Source organism: Thermobia domestica, chromosome 10 (assembly GCF_964235325.1).
Source record: "Thermobia domestica chromosome 10, izTheDome1.hap1.1, whole genome shotgun sequence".
In the NCBI taxonomy this organism is placed as follows: Eukaryota; Metazoa; Arthropoda; class Insecta; order Zygentoma; family Lepismatidae; genus Thermobia; species Thermobia domestica.
In genome coordinates, this window is record NC_137463.1 from 197586986 (window position 1) to 197605665 (window position 18680).

General features: G+C 33.6%; 1 protein-coding gene across 1 annotated transcript in view; it reads left to right on the forward strand.

Annotated features, from left to right (window-relative positions):
- LOC145661729 (trypsin-1-like) overlaps positions 1 to 18680 on the forward strand; it is a 157672-nt gene that overhangs the window by 111127 nt on the left and 27865 nt on the right. Inside the window, exon 6 of the mRNA XM_081727064.1 lies at positions 8476 to 8594. Within this exon, the coding sequence (XP_081583190.1) occupies positions 8476 to 8594 (119 nt within the window). The remainder of the gene's footprint in view (positions 1 to 8475; positions 8595 to 18680) is intronic.

Sequence of the window (18680 nt, forward strand, 5' to 3'; positions counted from 1 at the left end):
TATACCGAAACACAAAAGTACATCCCCATGGTCCCGAGAGCCTGTTTACATTAATAAAAATTTAACGTATCATCATAGCATTACATAAAATTCCCAACAGCGAAAGAATTTTTGAAACCGGTTCAGTAGTTTCAGAAAATGTTTTATATATATAGGGAAGAACAAATGAAGCCCCCAGCAACCGAGGAACCATCTTCCGGGATTAAGTATAGCGTATCGTTATAGCATTCGACAATTTTTACCAAAACAGAAAGAAAATTTGAATTATTTTATTCATTTATCTTTTATTTATTTATTTGAAGTTTTGAATAATATCCTAGATATAATGAATAAAAAAGTGACGCGCTCAGTGCCCTATTTCAAATCATCCGGGAAAAAATACATCGTATTTTCACTGGCATTAGACATGCTTTCCAACAGGGAAAGAATTTTTGAAATCGGTGCAGTAGTTTTTGAATATTACTATTAAATATACTTAAGAATAAATAAGTCTCTATTGTTCGGAAATCCACTTTACTGGATAAAATATAGGATGTTATCACTAGCATTATGCACGTTTTCCTGAACCGAATTTTTTTTTTAGAAATCTGATCAGCAATTTCTGACAATTTTTTTAAATATATATTTAATCGAGATTCCACGCCCAACACACCTAAAGGCTCATTTTCCAAAATAAAATATATCGTGTTATCACTGGCGTTAGACAAGCTATCCAGGAAGGACTACATTTATGAAATCGGTTCAGTACTCTGTGTATATTTCTTACATATAATGAATCAAAAATGACGCGCTCTGCGACCAAAACCTCATTTTCCTGCAGAAAGTACAGCGAATCTTCACTGGGATTTAATAAGCTTCACAACAGCTAATGAAGTTTTGAAACGGGTTCAGTAGTTTCAAAAAATTTCGTATATATATCCGGGGTAAAATGTAGTTTCATCGGTCTTAAACAGGTTTACGAACAGCGAAATAAAATCTGAAATCTAATTTTGCAGTATCTGATAATGTCTTATATACTTAATGAGAAAAGGACACGTCAAGAGCCCAAGGGCACATTTTTCGGAACAAAATATAGCATATCGTTACTTGTATTAGATCAGCTTTCCAACTGGAAAAGAAATTGAAATCGGTTCAGTTGTTTCTGTATATCTCTTATATATAATGAATTGAAAAATTACACCCCAGCGCATAATGAGCTATTATTCCTGATAAACTATAATATGCCGTTTTTTACATTAAGTGATGCTCCTAGTAGTGAAAAAATTAGACTCGGCCGAGTAGATTCTGAGAACGAGTGACATAAAAATTAAACAATCAAGTTGAAGGTTTGTAAATTGTTAGTACTAACGTAAGTCGATAACGAAACTTTCGATGACTGCTTCAGGCCTTTGTCTCTTTAGCCTCTGTGCGGAATCAAATCACAAACACGGGCTAAAAGAGATGAAGACTGAGAATCATAGGTAACTTGCATCTGGACAGGCTTTTAACTTTTTATGTGACCCTGTCGCTCCTCAGAAGCACGAAAGTTCTGTATTTCTCCTCAAGGGCATACTTATTGTATGTCTTCCAGTTATCAGAGATGCCCACAAGCAATATCTCTTTTGTCGGAATTTGTGTTCTTGCGCTCTGGAAATTCGGAAATTTAGCCGTAGATATAACTCCAATATTGACGTGTTTCCTAGGTTTGGCGCCTTGCGTTTGTGTCTTGTTTGTTCTATTATTTACAACAGTAAATAGATAAAAGTTTCGTTTTGCGATTTGACTAGAAGCTAAGTGAAGGTTCACTTGATATTTATGTAAAATTTTATGGTAATATCTAACTCACTAAAGTAGTAATTACGCCATAGAAATCTGTGTTGCTTCAGAGCAACAATGCCAGAATAAGGCGTATCTCAATACCGTGTGTTCATATGAAATTGATATGGGAAATGTCTAAAAAGGTGACACTTTCAAAATCGTTCCTCTCCCGGTCTTGGAAGGACACCAACATAGTCATGGATGTAGATAGGGGGCCACAGGGTGCCAAACAATTTAGAATCCCCTAAAATATTTTAAGTTGCTATATATTTATTTGTAAACTCACAAGATGTATTTATTGGACCAAATAGTTTCCATTTGCAAATATTCACCTCAAAATCAAAATTCTGGCTACGTTACTGCACATGTGTAAAACTAGTGCATTACCGCAACAAGCAATTAGTTACGATTGCTCAAGCCCTGCTTTTCTCGGCTCGTCCATGGGGTTTGAATCTATTGCGAAAATTCGTTTGAAACACAAACAAAAGTAAGAGAACTGTTTCAAATAAATTTATGGTTAGCAGAGGAATACATTACGTACATCTACTATATACTTAATATCATCGATGTATAAGTGAATAAGCTCAACCCCTTTCATCAAGTAGTAACGGGTTCGGTTTCCTTTTTGGGCACAATATTGATCCGGGTCTCACGTGGAAATAAATCTTCCGTCGTTATAAATTCATCTTTCAATGAAATGCAATACCCAACCTCCAGAGGTTTCCCTTGTCCAGTGATCCATGTGTAATTGTTTTGTATCATCAGAAATATAGCTAAAAACGATATACAGTATATTTTCCTGTGCATGTAAGAAAATAATCAGTGTGCATTTGTTTTGTATTATCAGATATGTAGCTAGAAATATATAAGTAAAATATTTCATATGATGCGTGTATTTCACATACAGTACATCTTTGTGAAGTAAGAACGCAATCAGTGTGTAATTGAATGGTAGCATCAGAAATACGTATATTCACGAACTACATGCCTCTGTGTATGTAAGAACGTAATGACAATGTGTAGTTGTTTTAGTATTATCATATATATACCGAGAAAAAAATAAGTATCTTTATATATATAAAATCATTTGTATATTCCACATATATCTTTGTAGAGGAACGAAACCAGAATGTAATTGCTTGATATTTAACTAGATCATAACCATCAAACAAAAAATGTACATAAAATATGAGAGATGTTCGCGTCAAAAAAGATACCTCAAATGGGCATTGTTAGTTTTAGGCAAGGTACCATATTTAATTTATACAAACAATAAATTCATTTCCACGCTAAATTTTGAATTTAGTACCTAAAATGCGCAAGTCAACGAAATTTGAAATTTTTAACACAACTCATTCATGCTTTGCTAATTAAAGAATTAACTGGGTATCGCTGGTCACTCCTATAAAAGGATTAAAAACGCATTTCACTCAGCCAAATAAGGCTTACCAACCGTGCCACTGGTTGCCATAATACCGAAACATTCTACGATAAACTATATATTTTCTGATCGAAACGCCACACGCTGAAGGTACGCGAACTAAACCTTTATACGTTTTCCATATTTCGATTACACATTGTCATTACGTTTTATAGCTAAAAGTTCAATTTTTTAAGTTTATATTATTTTTATCAATTTAGAGGATGAGGAGAATGATGAGCAGAATATAAATTGACGACCGTGTAAGTACATTTTAGAGAAACGGTGGCTGCAGTAATAGTACGCAGAGTAGGAAAAGAATAGAAAATGATACGTTGACCTGTGTGGTCGTCATGAAAGGGTGGATGCCAGATTAAATGTAATTTTTAAATCTAAGGGTATTCAACTACGAGGAGAATGTCTTGAATATATATATATATATATATATATATATATATATATATATATATATATATATATATATATATATATATATATATATGTGTGTGTGTGTGTGTGTGTGTGTGTGTGTGCAATGCAATTTACTATAATGTTTGTAGTTTATGTTTATGTTCCAAAGATACCTAATTCTAGAAGGACACCAGAGCATTGATATGCACAAATTATACCATAGGGTCATATACGATCCATCACAAAATGTATACATTTAGAAAACACCAGTCGAATAAGAGTTGGTAACATGTGGTAATTTATTTTAGATTAGACTACAACATGTGTACGTCACACCTACACATGTGAAATTTCTCATGGTGTGATAACAGCATTGATTACTGCAACAAATATTGGTCTAGTGGTTTACTATTGAATTTTCGGTAATCTTCGAACTGCTGACCTACCGACGTATATCTTTAACTGCAACATAACCTAACCATTTTTGGAACTGATTAGGTTATTGTTATAGATATAGCCCGGTAAGTCACCAGTCAGAAAATACCGAATTTTCTGTTCACTAGTTATATTAGTTGAATAGTCATTATGAAACTGCTACCTAAGTTTTGAAATTTTGATTAGGTCAAAGCCTTAGTAAAAAGTCACTTAACATCTTTAAAGTAACAAAAAAATTGTCCCTTACTTATTAATGCCACGATATCTTGCACTTCAGCCGCAAAGAGTTCGAAAGGAAAAAATTCCAGCAATGTTATTTTCGTATCACAAAGAACACCCTGGTGTCGTATGCGACCCAACTGCGCTAGATAAACACAAATGATATGAATAACCAATAATTAAATGTTCCTACTTGCACCACTACTCAAGTACTGAAGGTAGACAAATCATGAACATTAAATTAATTCTATTAACATTAAATTGATTTTAGTATTTAAATTGCCAGTTGCAAGCCAAGAGTTAATGGCTTAATAGCCTAAATTTAAAGTGCATGGAATAATGTGCGTGTAAATGAGACGCAAAGAACTCGATTACACAATTCGAATCCATTTGTGCTCTTACAATTTACTTATTCGTAATTACTATATTAATTCAACGAAAAGAGAGAGAGGTATTCTCTCAGATATCTAATAAGTCTTATCAGATATGGAAACGAAAGTAAAACAAAATTGTTTACATATCTTTACACAAAGTTACATTAAATTCGTAAATATAATACGAATTAACAAAACAGCGTGGCATTAAATTAAACAAACTACAAATGCTACCAGATTTGTCTATGTGCCAAATCTAGTTGTACGGTATACTGCTTTCACGATGCTGGCACAGTTCTCGTCCACTAATGTATACAAGAAACAAGAAAGGAACATACTTCAAACATAAATGGTTATATTCTTATAAGTTATGCAAACATTCAACACGAATATTTACACATAAAACGTTTTGAATGCTAGTTGTAAAAAAGATATCAGATATGGTACAATTCATCAGCATAGCCCTCAAATCAAATATGAATTATATAACCCCTTCTTGTACTTCTAATTCTCAAACAAAAATTAGCTAGTACCTTAAAACCAATAAAACAATACAAAAAGAATCAACTTTAATCATAACGTGTATATGTTTGGTTATTATTGTGTTACTGCCAATTAAATTTTATTTCCATCTATTTAGACATGTGTTTGTTAGATTGCCTTTTGATTTCAAATTATCTGTACTAGACTTGAAATCCTTAAACATAGTTATAGTTTTTTGTACTATTTGGTAGCATTAACATGCTATGGTTCTGAGAATTACTCTAAAAAATCACACATTTATCTCTCCCTAAACTATGTTTGCACAATTTCGAACTGAATAGAAGTTGTAATCTTCTTACTGAGTGAACTGATCATGTTAAAATACATTAAGTAAATACTTTCAAAGGGAGAGGTAACAATGTATACTCAGTTCTGTTAACTTGAGCAAAGCTTTCCCCCACAACATGATTTTCTTTTCTACTTGAGAACTTATCTTCTTATGCAATGACGATTTTCTGATTTTATTTCGCTTAATCCTTCACTTCCAAGTTTGCTTTTATGCATGATTTATGTAGTTAATGTTCTGTCAATGACCTAAATTGGAAGAAGTTTGCAACAAAATTGCTGCGAGTGCTTCACTTTCTACAAATGCAGTTCTTCAGAAGGTGTTTGAGAAATTATCGTATTTGGCTTCGGTGAGTTAGAACTAAGACGGGAATTGATTTAACATTTTAGAGGTACATGAAATATCTGGGTGTAATAATTACACATTTGTATAAATAAGTCCATAATTCTTACCTTCATGCTCTGAAATGTGGTAAACGTTTTGTTCGAATAGGACTAGTTTTCAGTAAAATCTGTTGGAGTTTTATTCTGGTCCAGTAATAGGAGGAGTTGACCTTCAAAATGACCTTATTTCTTCGGACTTAGCCGCAATATATTCCGTTATTAAGGCTAGGTAACTATTACGATTTAATTATTGGTGATGCTATGTGATTGCCAAAAAGAACAAACCCACTTTATTCCGTTTTGTGATAACACGCAGTTGATGTGACTCCATCGTCTTCTTCCTAAGTATTTTTTTGTCTCAACTATCATAACAAACTCGCTGTTAAGTTTATTTCCCTTAGGCCCTTATAACGATGTGTCTAGTATTTGTTAGCACTGGTATTTTGTTTCCTTTTATTTATGATCATTTCAATTTGAGTTTAAAAGGTTTTAGTACGACCTTACAAGTAAGACATGTTTTTCAATTACTGATGTTTTGTGATGTGCGTAACGTAAAAGAAATATGTAAATAATCAAGACTTGTACTGAATGAAATTTAACGATTTTGGACTTCGTAACTAATATCAACGTACACATGGGGACTATATTGAAAATTATCTCATCTGGAGTGATAGGGCGGAAGACCAATGCAGGCATGTGAATCAGATTCGGAAAGGCATCAGTATATCAACTGCATTTAATTATTGGAATTAAGGAATTAAGTGGTTACTGAAACCAGGAAAAAATGTGTGTGACTGTCAGAGGGACACGTATTCAAAAAATGTATTTCATTCTTAATATTATGGCAATATACACAAGATGCAATTTTGTTATTGTAACTAAAAGATGTTAATATTTGGAGAACTATAAAAATATAAATAATATTTGAATTAGCCTTAACTTATTTTTGATTATTCCACATATATATCAGTGATTGGAGCTCAGTAAACATATCAATATATCTATATGTATTCATAGTTCTGCCATCGTAATAGGCAAATGTTTATGAATTACATACAGATTATAGAATGCTTGTGCGACATGAAAAAAACATAGATTTTTTGCTCTATTGAATCAGTGGATTTGGAGATTCGGTTTATGTGTTCCTTTCTGTAAATACTTCTCTGTCTCTCCTTATTTGCTTCCAAACGTTTGTTATGTAATGTAATTTCCAGAAAACTAAATTATGATTCAATAAACAGTTTATATTTGCATAACATTTTTTCTGGGGTAATAATGACCTATGTTAGATTAAACGTAACTTTCTTTATAGTACAAAATCAAATCAACATTTACAAAAACGATGTATTATTTCCATTCTTTATAAAAAAAGAAATAAATACTATTAGTAAACATAGAATATTTGTAGACATATAAACAACATTCTATTGTTTGTGCTAGGATGTCAGTTAATGTCGGTGTTTAAATAGTGCACGTTTAATACGTATGTTCTGAGCAACCTCTACGCGCAATAACATATGAAGGTGAGTCCACTCATATCTGAATTATCCTTCAGGACTAAGGATCTGACTTAATTTTTAGTTTGTCCTCCCTTCTGACAGCCAGTATATAAGAGAAGATATCACAAGACTTATTGTAAGCGAAAAGTTTTTTATATCTTATTTTAGTCATAAACATGATCTCACTGCTATCTTCACCTTGGATTTCAATGCTTTTTCTTATACTTTTATAATATAAAAACGCTAATGGTGCACATATTAAAAAATATGTTACATTTACCACTTTTTATCTAATTTTTTGCAAGTTATGATGCTTGGTATTTTTATTATACTAAACTTCTCGTCACTTTAAACGAATTATCATTGAAAGTGTATATCAAACTTCAGTAGATGTAATATTTTAAAACGTACGATTGATTAAATAAAAGCATCTAACATTGTCAACCTTAGGGAAACTCATTTTATTGCACATATATCGTTCATATAAAACTTATATTAAAAAATTCTCATACTTCATAAAAATAAATAAAAGCACCAAGGACTTCAGTACATTGGGGATATGAGTTGTTATTGAAAAACTAACTTAAATAATAACGAAACTTACCATACTTGTGAATATTCTCCATTATGTAAATAGTTGTTTAAAATGTAAATCTGAAAATTCTATTTCTTAAATTATTAAAAGAAATTAAAGCTTTCAGTGTATGTTGCAGAAATTTGCAATTTAGGCTAAGAGAGATGGATGATTAATTTACGTGAAGAATAAGGGGAAAATCCGTGGATTTAGAATGTATGAAGAATCGCGTGTACCCAGAGAAATCGGACGGACATGATGTTGTCCACACAAATTTACATAATGCCACCAGAGATAAGCTCTCTACTATTATGCCAACGTACCCCTTTTCCTTCTAGAGGTAACAATAATCAAAATAATTAGAATAAGAATATATCAGTATACTGACAGTATTTTGCAAATATTGTATTAGTGGTTATTACGTATACATTTGTAAAATTCTGATTGTTTCATTTTAGTTGGATTTTTCTTTATATTATTATTATTATTATATAGATATTATACTTGTACTCAAAATTATACTTGTTATTATAGTGAACATTGGGGACTTGCCATAAGCGATATAGGATTGCTGAAGGTGTTGGAACCTTTTGAATTCAATTACTATGTGCAACCAATACCATTGCAACCAGAATCAGGATTTCACTTACCTGGTATGCGTTCATTCTATTTTTATATATATGCATATGTATGTGAGTGTGTGTGTAAGTTCTAATCATAATAAGTCGAAAGGAAAATCTCATACACTGTCCTTAAAGTTGAGCAACCTATAGTTTGAATGAGTATATCTTTTGAACGAAGAACGTTAAGGATCTGGGACTTGAAGCATATGTAAGCTTGTTCTGTGTAGATATTCATAAGATCGTGAGCAGTGTTAGAATTTGTAACATTTTATTGTAATAATGATAGCAAATACAGAACTGTAAAGTGCAAATTATACAAATGATGAAAATCAATATTCACTTTGAGTAAAGAGATTTCCTAATGGTGAATATCTATGTATATGCGCAGCATTTATCGATATACGAGGTGCATTTTAAAAGAAAGGGCCGATATTTAATTGGAAACACATAAGTAATTTAGCAACATTCTTTTATTGAGTAAAACAAGTTCATATCCACTTTATTTTTCAACATAGTCACCATTGTTTTCCAAGCAAATTTCTGTACCGTGGCAAAAGTTTTTTTAATACCCTCGGCATAGAAGTTCGCCACCTGTAAGTTCAGCCACTTCAACACTGCCGTTTTCAATTCATCAGGTTCTTTAAATCGTTGAGATGAAAGCCACTTTTTTAGGTGCAGGGAGAGGTGATAGTCACTTGCTGCAATGTAAGAAATCCAAATTTCGTCACCTGTAACCATGTGGGTAAAAAAGCATCGTCCTCTCTGTCATAGCGATCCAGAAATGCACATCCTGCAGTCAGTCGGTTCTGTTTGTGGATGTCTGCCAACATTTTGGGGATCCATCTGGCACACAATTTCTGATATCCTAATATTTATGTAACAATTCGAAACAATGTTGATGGTGAAACCTCTGGAGACAGGATGTGTAGAGCGGTAATTCTGAAGCGACGATTTTCTTAACTTTTCCATTCACTCGCTGCTCCAAGTCGTCAGCCTGAATGCCTGGTCTTCCACTCTTCTCTTCGTCGTTGATATTTGTACGGCCTTCTTTAAATGCACGACACCATTGCCGTACCTTTCCTTCACTCCTTACACTGTCAAAGTACATTGCACACAATTCTCTATGAATTTCAGCAGCACGTTGTCTTTTGGCATGAAGAACTTAATCACAGAGCGGACCTCGCAAATGGTGGATTGTGTATGCGCGCAGCCATTTTAACACGCTCCAGCACACACGAAAACAAACGGATAACTGGCGAAACTATGGTTGTTTGATATGCAATGAAGCAAGTGATTTTACTGCACAAGCGTGAGCCGATCACTATTGCCAGTCGGTTATAATAAAATATCGACCCTTTCTTTTGAAATGTGCCTCGTATATCCATTCATGCGAGAATGTGGCAAAGTGGATGCAGTATTGCTATATAAAAATATATATTAATTACATGTCCGTAAAACGAGTGTTTTTGAGAGAAACTTTGTCATTTCCAAAACTATTGTTGTAAAATTAATGAAACAGTTGTGTTTTAGGTTAATTAAAGATAAACAAAGAGTATTGGCACCTAATTGATAACGTGCGTTTTATGCAAAAAATTGCGATAACACATTACAAACATGTAATCCTCTAGAAAAAGTAAGAGCGCTCTACAGCAAACGCTTGAAGTTGCTTGCGCTTTCTTGTAAACAGAATTTTATAGGCTTGACCACGTTTACTGACACTTTTTTACCTTTTCATAAAAAAATAGTATCTCTAGTGATTGATTGGATTTCTGTGTCAAAGTTCGTCTTTAGTTCCTCAATGATCCTGGTGTTATTCGTGTACACCACAATTTTAGACAACCCAATAAGAAAGGGTCAGGTGATGTTAAACCCGGAAAACAGGAGGGCCATCATTTTTGGAAATGATGTGGTTACCAAAATTTCATGTAACATTTCTAATGTTTGGTTGGAAGTATTGCCAGGGCTGCCAGATATATGTATTTTTAGTGCAATTTGTTTTGCATAAGAGCTGAAGTTATCAATTGTGTGCAAATTATCATTCCTTATCGTTAATTACTATAAAGGATGCCTGTTGTACAATTTTACAACAATAGTGTTGGTAGCGGCGAGTTTCTGTAAGAAAACACTCATTTTACGGACTTGCACTAAATAACACTTTTTCATGGGAGCACTGCATTAACTTTGGCACATGTTTGCTTCAATGGATCCAAGATGATGCATACTTGACATGTACAAAGGGATTCATAAACAGGAAATCAGTTTTCTGCAAATGAATATTGATATTGTTCATTTTGTACATTCTTTATTTTACGTTTTCGGTAGTTTCTTTCCTCATACCACAAAACATTACAAATTCAAACATTAGTCATAATTTTGATAATATTTACATAGAACATACTTATATTTGTTTTAAGACTCAGTTGTTTATCGCTCTTGGTTCAAAAGATATACTCAATAACATTTTGGGTTATTAAACTTTACTTGAGCACTATATTACCAGGAAAATATTTCCAAATTTCTATTTCCTGTATTCTATAGTCTGGAACAAACACATTCAGATCAAATGTGTAACGAAATTCAGAATTTCACGATAACAATGTCAGGTGTAAAATTGATGAAGACTTGGTGCTTCTTAGACTATTTTAAGTCTTTCAATCCTAGTGGAAGGAGGAACCCTTGAGGGATAAGACGCTTGCATCAATCCAAATTGTGACTTATCACATACCATTGGATTCGGTATAAAATAAGGGATTATAGCTACGTGGTCATAGTGCCTCTACGTGGAAGGCCGTAGCCATTGAAAAGTAATGTCAGATATGAAGAAGTTCCCTTATATTACATTGTAATTCTCGTATTACGTTAAACTCTTTGTGAATATTGTCAAACCATAACACTTAATATTCAGTAGTTTTACTTGTAAGATTTTCTTTTACGTTTTGGTCGTTTACGTTTTGGTTTTGAATATATATATTAGATTTGAATACATTTCAATTTCATAAGTAAAGAACCTAAGTTACCTCAATGATCCCAGTATCTCGTTGATTTATAAATATATTTCTAACACAGCTATGCTTGTAATGTCACTCTTTTCTGTATAAACTAAAAATAATTGGTGTACTGATATATATCCTGTCGATGTCAATACGGGGACTTTACGCGCGTATGTAGTTAGTATCCTACCCAGTTTTGATTGCTTGTGTTATATCATGTGACTTTCATTCCACTTTTATGTAGACTTCTTGAGCATGCGATATATGATTTCACATTTGCAAACATCTGCAGCGATTGGTATCTCCACTTCTATACTCATTATAGATTCCTGAAGCATGTATCCTTCTTCATAATTGTCATGGCTAACTTATACAAATGTTCCAATCACCAAGTTCTGCAGTTTGTATGATATCTTCTAATATACCGTCTATGCTTCCCTTATATACAGCTTCCCTATTGATTAACTGAGTTTCGATTTCCAAGCCTACTTGCGCTTTTTCGTCTTAATACTTTCTAATTCTTCTATTTGTGTTTTGCTTCCATTGATTCATTCTAAATATTTCTTACATATTTTTACTTTACATCCACCTTTCGTAATAAATATTTCTTGTATTTGTTTTGCTGCATTGGTCAGTGGTATTCGTAGTTTTAAATTTCTCTTAATCATGTTATGAGTCATATTTACTCTAGTTTCGTATATTCTTCATATTCTTCCCATTTTATCGTATTTGGTCTGATCTACTCTTCCAGGCAGTATTTTAATGAGTCTAAATGGTAGTAATGAGAGTTGTGGATAGTCAAAATCAATAATGCAGTTTAAAACTTAATATCCATGCTCAAATATGATAAGAATTGACACAACAAATCACTAATATCGCCAACTTAGTCCTGTCAACTATGGCAATCTTTTCCTCTCAAAACTCGAAACGAATTTGAAAGTATATAAATAATTTGGAAATTCAATATACTGCCAAATGATCTGAAAGTCATTAGACATTCTTTAATATAACCTTCGTACTTTCGTGAGTACTTATTTTGAATAAATAATACTACTTAACCTTCTCAAGGTCCTCATTTGGAGTTTACATAATATTGTTTCGGGTTGTTTTGAACCTATTATGCATTTTCTCCCTTTTTCATGTACGTGCTTAAAGTTTGAGAAATTCATCGATTTGATTTATTTAAGTGTTATCGTTTAAACCTTTTGACTAGTTTGCAAAACTCACATTGTACAAGGGCCCATTTCCCCTACGCCCTTGTGCAAATTGTAAGTGAGTAGTTTTATATATACTTATGCAAATGTCATTAAATATTGATATATGCAATAAACTGTTGCATATATTTCGTTCTTAGTCGTATGTGCAAATTCTATCATAGTAGATTTACGTAATTACTTGCTGAAAATATCTCGACTACAGCAAAAGTAGTAATGTTATAGAAAATCTGCTATACAAAATTCTTATTCATTATTACCCGCCGAGCATAAATGCTTGCACTCACAAACATATAATAAATATGAAAGATTATATCCATGGACAGTTGAAATATTGTGGTTTATAACGTAAATGAAACGATTTGAAACCTATCCGCGAGACTATTGAAAGATACATTGAAGCCACAATGTGGCAGAGAAATTTTCAGACATCAATATGGTATCCATGTGATACATATTGCAATTATTATATATTGTAATGTTCCACCTGCTTATGTTTACCAACACCCAACATGTGCTCCTACTTATAAACTTCAACTACCTTACAATGGAGTACTGCAATTGTAGACGACGGAGACGATAGGTACACTACTTTTCACATGTCGGCGAAAGAACAGCAACGCCACCGCTTCACCTGGAATTACTATATAACCAAGGAGATTCTATGGACAACCGCCATCAGAATTGACTGGTCAAAACTCCATTCTTGGCTTGCAGTCGAGCCTCGGAAGTACCACAGCCTTATCTTTCAGTGGATCTAAATGTTCATTTTCCTCCTAGCTTGCACTAAATCCTTGTTGGAACTTTACAACTCTTTCTGCTAGTAGTGGAAGAGCAAGATATTCCTAATCATAACCCGCTTTAGCTTGGGGGAGAGTGTGGTTCGGATTAATAACTACACTCTGTTTGAAGTGGAGTATCGACTGTTCTACACCCCCTCACGTAGTTCCCTACTGAGGAATCTTTACCTAGTCCGTCAGGCCGCGGGGACATCTATTGACGCCTTATAATAGAGAACTTACATTATTGTAGCGTTTTTGTATAATACTGTTCATAGAGGATTTTGTAATAAAACACGGTAGTCGAAAAAGAATCCGGACTGTAATTAGCTCTTCCCACTCCTGTACAAACAGAACTCTACGATATCTATCTTGCCTCTCCAAAAGAACATTTATGGTTGCCAAACTGGACACAGCAGAAAGGTGAAATAAGAGAGCCAGAGTAAACGATAACCTCACTGATTGAATATAGTGTACAAATGAGTGACGAGTGCAAGAATGTTCCGATTTCTGACTATATTAGAAGAAAATTCCCTTCATTTCTGCAGCCGCTATGAATTTCCTATCTTCTCGAAAATTTCCCGCCAACGTCCAGAAATGATAAATAGTTCACTAAAGCTACGCATGATAATAATAAGATGCGTCTTAGTGAGCAATGGTCTGAACGCAGCATAAGACTTACATAGTTAATTGTATGGGTCCAAACGGACCCAGTGGGACTTACGTATGAAAAATGTTATAGTTTCCTAATTTAAATACCTACAGGGATTATATTAATTAAAATTGCATAGTGGGCTGCGGTGGCTCAGTGGTAAAGCGTTCTCCTCTTGTGTATGGGGTCTCGGGTTCATACCCTGCTCCTGCCAAGTAAACTTTGTGGTGGGCAAACACCATGTGAGTGGGTTTCCTCGGGATTCTCCTACTTTCTTCATTCCACCATTTCATTCACTGCTCATCATCACTGTCTCCTTTAGCCTAACCCGCATAACTGTGAGAGGAAAACTCAAAAAATTCATTTCATTTATATCAATTACTAGCAGCGTTCACCCCGCTTCGCTGCGGTCACCCCGGAACGCAATAAACTTTGTTACTTAGATAATTTTTACTTTTTCGCTTTCAAGTGATATGATAAAAACCATAGAAGATTGCAGTAAATGTTAACATTATATCGCCTATCATTTATGTTAACCCGCCCCGCTTCGCTGCGGTCACCCCGGAACGCAATAAACTTTGTTACTTAGATAATTTTTACTTTTTCGTTTTCAAGTGATATGATAAAAACCATAGTAGATTGCAGTAAATGTTAACATTATATCGCCTGTCATTTATGTTAACCCGCCGAGTGACACGGTCATGCGGGTTGCATATAAATACGTTTATTTTTACCTATGATGAACTAACAAAGGATTTGTACGTTATGGACACTTGAATGGTCAATTATCTCAAGACACTGGTAATTAAAAATTAAAGTGATATGATAAAAACCATCTAGGGTCCAAATCCTAATAACCCCCCAAAAATGAAAGAAATTGGTTCAGCCGTATTAGCGTGATGAGGGAACAAAGGATTTGTGCGTTCTCTTTTATATATAAGATATATAGAAATAGAGTACAATTATTAAGAGCCATGTAGTATGAGAAGCTTGGTTTGTATACTTTAGGAATTATGGAACACTGGAATAGAAAATGGGTCAAAATGCACCCCAGGTTCTTAAGAAAGTTAAGTCCTCTCCGAATAGTATATTGCTATACTGTGAATAATATATACCAATCAATTTACTTAAAAGAGGCACTGAAGGGTGGATTGCTTTTGTTGAGAATTGTCAGCACAGAATTAGTATACTGCCGCGCTCAGCAAGTTATGTCAGCTCGTTTACATAGTCTAATGGGCAACTCACAACCCTAAGATTATGATCCGAGATCTATTTTCAGTGCGACAACATCGAGCGTAATAAGAGATTCATTTTAGCCTTTAAAACTGTAAATATTGACATTTATAGCAGTGGACGTAAACAAAAAATAAATGGATTGTGTCAATTATTCTTCAGCAACAAATCGTTAATACAAATTTCTTTGCCGCACAAGATTAGTGCTCCATTCCCGAATAGTTCTTTAGTAAGTAATATCACAATGATGCTACTACAAAGTTCACATTCTGCCATTGTTTCTATAGACAATCTGGCATATTATTACATTTTAAGAATTTAAACAAACTGTTATTTTTTATCTTTGTCGTTTAGTATCGTGAGTTAAATCCATCAGAAAACCGCATGTAATAGGCACGTTCTCTGTAGCAGAAAGCGAAAAATAGATTAAACTTTTAAGTTGGAAAAAATTATAAACCTTGAAATTCAGTTATACTAATCCTGTATATTTAGGATACAATCTTCTTTATTATGAAAGGTGGATTAAAAGTAATTCCCTTTATAATTGTTGGATATTAAAACACTATTTTCTGCAAATGGTTGTACTTAATTATGTGCTTCTAGTATTTGATATGTATATATTAGTGACATCAGTGGTTTCAAAACATTCTTAACCCTTGTACGTCCTCGATTTTTGCATACACATAAAGCGAAAAATAGTTTTCGTTTTGGACCCATTCGTTTTTTTATGTTTCAATTTGTAGTTTACACTACATTCCTACATGTAATATTGTTATGACTGGTTTGTGTCAAATATAACAAAAGACAGGTCAAACCTACATCCAAGCGCCACTAGTGGGTGTGTAGTCCCGAGCTCCCAATAATTTTTGTAATACGTGATATATTCCCCTGTTGTCCTCAAATGTTTGGAAATATTTGTACAATTAGCCAACTAATGGTGCCTTTTTGTTCCTAAAATTTCAAATAATGCATTAACTTAATTTTTACTATTCTTTTGTCATTTTTATTATCCCTACATAGTTATATATGTTAAGTACTTCGTTTTGCTCCGCATTCGCATATATATATATATATATATATATATATATATATATATATATATATATATATATATATATATATGTGTGTGTGTGTGTGTGTGTGTGTTTTAACTTACAATACTGTTTTGCAATCAGGTCTTATTTAGGTTTGTTTTAGTCTTATTTAGATTAGTTTTCGTTAGGTTAGGTCATTCATTCCTGTTAACTTTTATTGAAAACCGCGGAGAACAAAATCCACGTAAGTGATAACTATAAAATCTTTTTTATGTTGTTTGAAACATGTAAACTTTCGTTGGACTGATTTTGACATTTCTCACAAATCTGAGTGGAAATGTGTTTTACAGATAAATTTGTTACACAACTGCATTTCATCGTACTCTTGTTGTCTGTTCCCTTGAACATATGGCATGTACATATTTTCCTCAACACATCAGGGTTACTAGTCGTTGGATGAAATCCCTCCTCCTCTGTCTCTCAACCGATCGATCGTACGATCTCTTGTGCCGCAATTGTTCTTGGCATATATTTTTATCGTTTGATGTAGTTTTCAATCATATATTTTCCAAGATTCCCCAGAAAAATCCGCCTCTTCCTCGGATTCTGTTTGTACCAGTTTGGAAACACCTTAGTAAAGAGAAGGTAAGCATTGTAAGCGGAAATGTCCAAAATGTTGCAGAATAAAACTACAGGCCAATTTTTGTATTTCGCTTCGTTGTGTAATTGCACACCCTTTTATCTAGTGTATCCACGGCTCCTTTCGTTGAATTGTACTCAAGAATCATTTTTGGTTTCTTCTTCTTTGATTCACTAATCTTACTGCCATGGTGCATTGTGCTCTGCAAAACTATATAGTTGATCTTTTTAGGAATATAGGACACAAGGGTTGGTTCTTTGGTGAAAACAAACTTTAAATGGTACTGAGTGCGACCTTTGATATCTAGTAGCATTGGTGGAATGGATGACTTATTTATTCTCATTGTTCTAAGTAGGGTGATATTCTTCTTTAGAAGCGACTTTGCCAGATTCTTCTTTAGAACTGACTGTGTCAACTCATAGGATGTAGAAAAGTTGTCACCGTAATGTGTGTGACCTTTTAGGCCAACATATAGATCTAATAACACTCGCATTCCTTGTTTACTTTCGGGGACATTTCCAGATTTTCCTGTGTAAGGTTGAATGTTCTCAACGTAGCCGGTATCGTTTTCGCACAGTATCGAAAACTTTTATGCCGTGTTTCGTAGGTTTACTTTTCATATATACCCAAAAGGATAATTTTCCCGGAACGATAAAGTTGTTTATAGTCAGTAAGATACACACCTGCATTGTGCAATTTTGCTAAATTTTCAACTCACATGTCCCACAATTCACGAACTGCCGCAAATTTATCTCTTTCACATCTTTGAGGTCGTGTTTGGCGATCATCGAATCCAAGCTTGAACATCTGAAATCAGTTTGAACATTTTAATGACATGTTGGCGTGAAAAATCGGATGACCTGATGTATCCAATCTGGTGAAAAAAGGAACAAAGATGAATATTTATCATGAATACGATAAACTGAATATTTTGTAGGACCTTGGCTTCGATGGACAATCTTTTGAGCTGTATTTCGTCCTACAGATAACAGTTGGGTTGCACACTATTGAATGGATTTCTCTTCATAAATTCAATATTCCCTTGTACATGCCCGGTAACACTATTTACGGTTTCTTCATCAGACAAGGAAGACGAACAATTCTGCACTGATAACACTGTTCTGCAAATTCGAACTTTTTGTTCCTCCCTGCAAATTTTTTGGCTGATCTCTATAGACTTCAAGCTCCTCATGCAGAATCCGAAAACAGTTTTGCTCCATCATCCACCAATTTTGAGAGAGAATCATTTAATTTTTGAAAATTTTCCATAGTATTTAAATACGTTCAATAGGTGTATCTGTATCAGAACTAGGAAAAATCAAGGAAATTTAGAACTCCATTTCCTTCTGAACTTTAAATTTTAATTTCTCGAAGAAAATAGGATACACGTTAATATGGAATTTATACACAAAAATAAAATATTCTACAGCTTATAATCTGTCTAAATAGCATCATATTGATCAATTGGAATGCAGTGGTTCAGTGTCTTTGGTTTCAAAAAATAGGCATTTCCAAAACGCTTAGAAGGTAATACTGAGTTCTTATTTTGTCGTCTTCTATCTCTTGTATTTCTG